Source organism: Furipterus horrens, unplaced genomic scaffold (genome assembly GCF_987537825.1).
Source record: "Furipterus horrens unplaced genomic scaffold, mFurHor1.1.pri manual_scaffold_7, whole genome shotgun sequence".
NCBI lineage: Eukaryota > Metazoa > Chordata > Mammalia > Chiroptera > Furipteridae > Furipterus > Furipterus horrens.
In genome coordinates this window covers 141514063-141518081 of record NW_028327177.1, presented here as the reverse complement: position 1 = coordinate 141518081, position 4019 = coordinate 141514063, and the positions used below count along the sequence as shown (strand labels likewise).

Here is a 4019-nt window from a genome sequence, read left to right as displayed (position 1 = left end):
TTTAGGATTCACGTTGGTCTGAGATGGTCCTGGTGGGATTCAAGGCCCCAGCACCCCCCAAACCCCATCCAGGGTCACCACACCACTGAGCACAGGGATCGAATCCATTCCATTTTGTTATCCATCCGGGTGGCCATCACTCTGGTGACTCCAGGTGTCCTTTCTGCAGTGCGCGATTCCCACAGTGTGCCCTCTCCAGAGTCTGTCTTCTTTCACATAGCCAACTTTTAAAGCTTCAGGAGGCTTCTTGGATTTTTTTCTAGAAACAGTGAGAATCAGAAGCATCGGAAAAGCATGTGGATGCTGGAGTCCACGTGGCAGAGTCTCAGCATGGGGCAGAGGTGGGGGCGGATGTTGGCTCCGTGACTGATCAGCGTGAGACCAGGGTGAGCCGGGGAAGGTCTCTGCACCACTGTCTCCTCATCTGCAAAGCAGGTAAAGGTTGTCACTCCATTGCTGTGGCCATGGACAGAAAAACGTGGTGACTGGGGGCTAGACCCTGGGGGCTGCTGGGGGCCTCCTAGGGGCCTGGCTTCCTGCACCTTACTGTCCATGCATTGTACCCCATTATTTCTCCCATTCCCCACCCCCTCACCCCATCAACTTCACACTGACACCTACCTGCAGACTTAAAAGGCCCCCTCCCCTTCCTTCCCATAGCCCCACACTGGCCACCCCCATTTCACTCTACACATTGCAAACACGCCCCTCAGTGACCCCGGGGGCTTCAGAACGGCCAGGTGGTCAGAGGCCAGCAGCAGGCGCAGGGGGCCCTGCTCATTTCCTGACTCTGACCCTGAGGTCCTCAGGGGAAGAGGAAGACAGGGAAATCCTTGAGACCACTTGAACCTGAGCTGGCCCCAGAGCCTTCATGGGTTTTCTGGCCCGTAGGGGTTCTGCTCTGCCTGGGGCCTGATCACTGGGTGACCGACCAATAGGCAGACACAGGGGGTTCAGCCACGGCAGGGGAGCTTACTCTGCTCCCCCAGTTCTGCGAGTCTCCTTCCAGATAATTGTTGCTAATTTTTTTGTGCGTATTTTACTAATCCCCACCCCCTTTTAAAATAATGCCTTTATAACATGTGTATAAAATATAGGCTTATATTGAGTTTTTCTTGATTCAATGAATTTGCTAATCTTGCTAAATCTTGTACACCTTCTGCGTCAGCACGTAGTGAGCACCCCGTTGCTACTCAGTCCAGCGTTGTTTAAGTGAATTGAAATCCATTGAACGAATACCAGCCAGGCTCCAATGAGTATCATAGCGTACCTTTGAGTCAGTGGCTCAGGACTTGGGGTGGTCTTTGTAGGCAGAACTCTGGCCACTCTGGTAGGAAAGAGAGGACAGGTGTCCTAGGTTTTCCTTAGAAGGGGTGCTGCTGTTGGGAAAGGTCCTGGCGCCTGAGTCACAGGGGCCCTTATGACATCATGGCCGTCTCCCCCACCTCCTCTCTTGCTTCCGGAGCTGTGGCCGGAGGAGGACAGACCTGAGGGTGATGGGCCACCTCGCCCCTAACCATGGGTAACTGAGCACAGACTTGAGGGGTCTGACCATCTGCCCCAAGTCCTAGGTGGTGCCCATGCTGTGAGAGACAGTGAGACCCACCCACGCTCTGTGGGAGGGCAGCTCAGGTCTCTCAGCCACCTCAGGGCGGGGGGACCCTCTTCTGTGTCTGAGGTCCTAGGAAAGGCCAGAGCTGAGTGTGGGCTTGACCTGGCACCTTGGGGGAGGGCACATCTACTTTCTCCCATGCTTTTCCCTCTAGACTCTGATTCTAGAAGGACAGCAAACCTCCCAAGCTATAATCAAAGATAATGATGAAATGACGTTGATAGAACAGAGCTTGAAGGAGAAAAATCTAGAAGGGACTCCGCCCAACCCCCATAGGCAGACGGGTCCAGACTCTCCTGTGCTGAGGAGAACCTTGACTTGCGACATCTCTGACCCTTGTGGTCCAGTGGAGTGACTCTAAGAGCTGTGACCATGTAATTTGTAGTCTAGAGATGCTTCAGTGAGTGGCAAGGGCACTACACCAGGTCAAGAGGCATAACCCAGGGCGTGCCAGGTCAGCTAGGAAGAACGAGCCCCGAGCACAGAGCTGGAATGAACAGGGACCGACTCCTCTTTGGCTGTCCTTTCCCCCCCATTTCCTTCAACCTGAGAGGCCAGCGTTTGGCCGAGGTGTGGGGGCAGTGTCACGGGGGGCGGGGGTACAGGGCAAAGAGTGTGAATTCAGACCACACAGGGCTGGGAGCTCCAAGGTGGGGTCTGTGTTAGGGAATCCAAAGGCCAATGTGCAGCAACACTGGGTCTAGAAGCGTGTGTGTGCGCACGCGTGTGCACGTGGAACTTTGTACTGACATGTTCGCTGGTGTTTAAGCTCTTAATCCAGCGTGCGAGGCGAGGAATCTTTTAATACCACAGTGAGGCAGAGGGGAGAGAGCAGGTGATGGGGTTAACCTGAAGTCAGAGGGGAGAGGGCAGGGGAGCGAGGGCTGTGCTTTCCCAGCAGGTGGGAGAGGACCGAAGGGAGGAGACGTGAGTCTCAAGTGGGAGACCAGGTCCGGGTGAGCCCTGGGTCTCTTCCACCTCTCCACCATGCTGTGCCTTGTGCAGACTGGCCCACCAGGTCCGTGTAAAAGGGGGTGAGGTTGCAAGCGCAGGTGCAGCTCCGTTGCATGAGTGGAGACCCTGAGACTCAGGGGAAAGAGGACGTGTCCACATCCCTCCATCACAGAGTGGCAGAACGACACTTACTAGGTTTCCCAGGTCCAGCTGCTGGCAACGGCTGTCCTGAAGAGTCTGTGGAAGCGGTGGCTGCTGATAGAGGATTGGGGTCCCTTCCTGGCACATTTTAGGGCTGAAATGTGAGTTTCCTAAGTGTCCCGTTTTCCCTTACAAGGCTCCAAAAGAGTTGAGATCCTGATGACTGAGCAGGAAGCCGCCAAGTGCATCCAGGCCTGGTGGCGGGGCACCCTGGTGCGCAGGACGCTGCTGCACGCGGCGCTCCGCGCTGCCATCATCCAGCGCTGGTGGCGGCAGGTGCTGGCCATGCGGCTGGGGCAGCGGCGCGGGGCGGCGCTGGAGTCCTACGTGCGGACGGCGGAGGCGGCGGTCAGGCTGCAGTCGTGGGTCCGCGCGTGGCGCGTCCACCTCCGTTACTGCCGCCTGCTGCACGCCGCGCGCCTCATCCAGGTGTGCTGGCGCTGGTGTCACTGCCACACCAGTGGCTTCTTTCAGGGTCATTACGACATCAAAGAAAACCAGCTGAACCTTCAACTCGAACTCTCTGTGGGCTCCCAGGTGCGCAGCATACAAGAGCGCACATCCCTCCCAATAAAGGAGTGACCAGGTCTGCAACCTCTGCGTCCGCAGCTGCGTCAGGGCCGTCTCAGGAAGGTCGCTGAGCTCCTGATGGCGGATCCGGGGCGTCCCACGAATCAGCTGCAAGGAAGCAGCAGGGTTGATGGGGGTCCTGTGCGGAGGACGGACAGGGTGCGGGGTGAGCAGCCTGGGGGCTGGGAAGTTGGGGCCTGGGACTCCCGTCAGTCAACCAGGCAGTCCTTCCAGCAGCACGCTGGGTAGTCTTGAGACCTGGAGTCCTGTGTCATCTTCTGCTCCCACTAGCACAATCTTTAAAATGTACCATTTTAAAATTGTCATAAAATATACATAACATAAAATTTACCTTTTAAACGATTTTAAGTAAACAGCTCAGTGGCATTAAGTACACTCACTTTGTTGTGAAACTGTCACCCCCATCCATCTGTGAAACTTTATCTTGCAAAATTGAAACTCTATTAATTAAAATTCTCATAATTCTCCATTCTCCCCGCCCCCACCCCCGGCGACCACCATTTCACTACTTGTCTCTATGGATTTGATGACGTACCTCACAAGAGGGAATCATACAGCAATTGTCCCAGCTGATGTATTTCACTGAGTGCCACTTGGGCTAGAATCAGAAGTGCCCGTTCCTAGCTTTTTAACCAAGTAAACCACAAAATGTATGTTCTCA

General features: G+C 55.2%; 1 protein-coding gene across 1 annotated transcript; it reads left to right on the top strand.

Moving 5' to 3' along the window:
- The first annotated feature begins 2926 nt into the window (after nt 1-2926).
- Nucleotides 2927-3349, top strand: LOC150005515 (IQ domain-containing protein F5-like). The gene has a single exon (XM_090283089.1). The coding sequence runs from the start codon at nt 2927-2929 to the stop codon at nt 3347-3349; it is 423 nt and encodes a 140-aa protein (XP_090139215.1).
- The last annotated feature ends 670 nt before the right edge of the window (nt 3350-4019 follow it).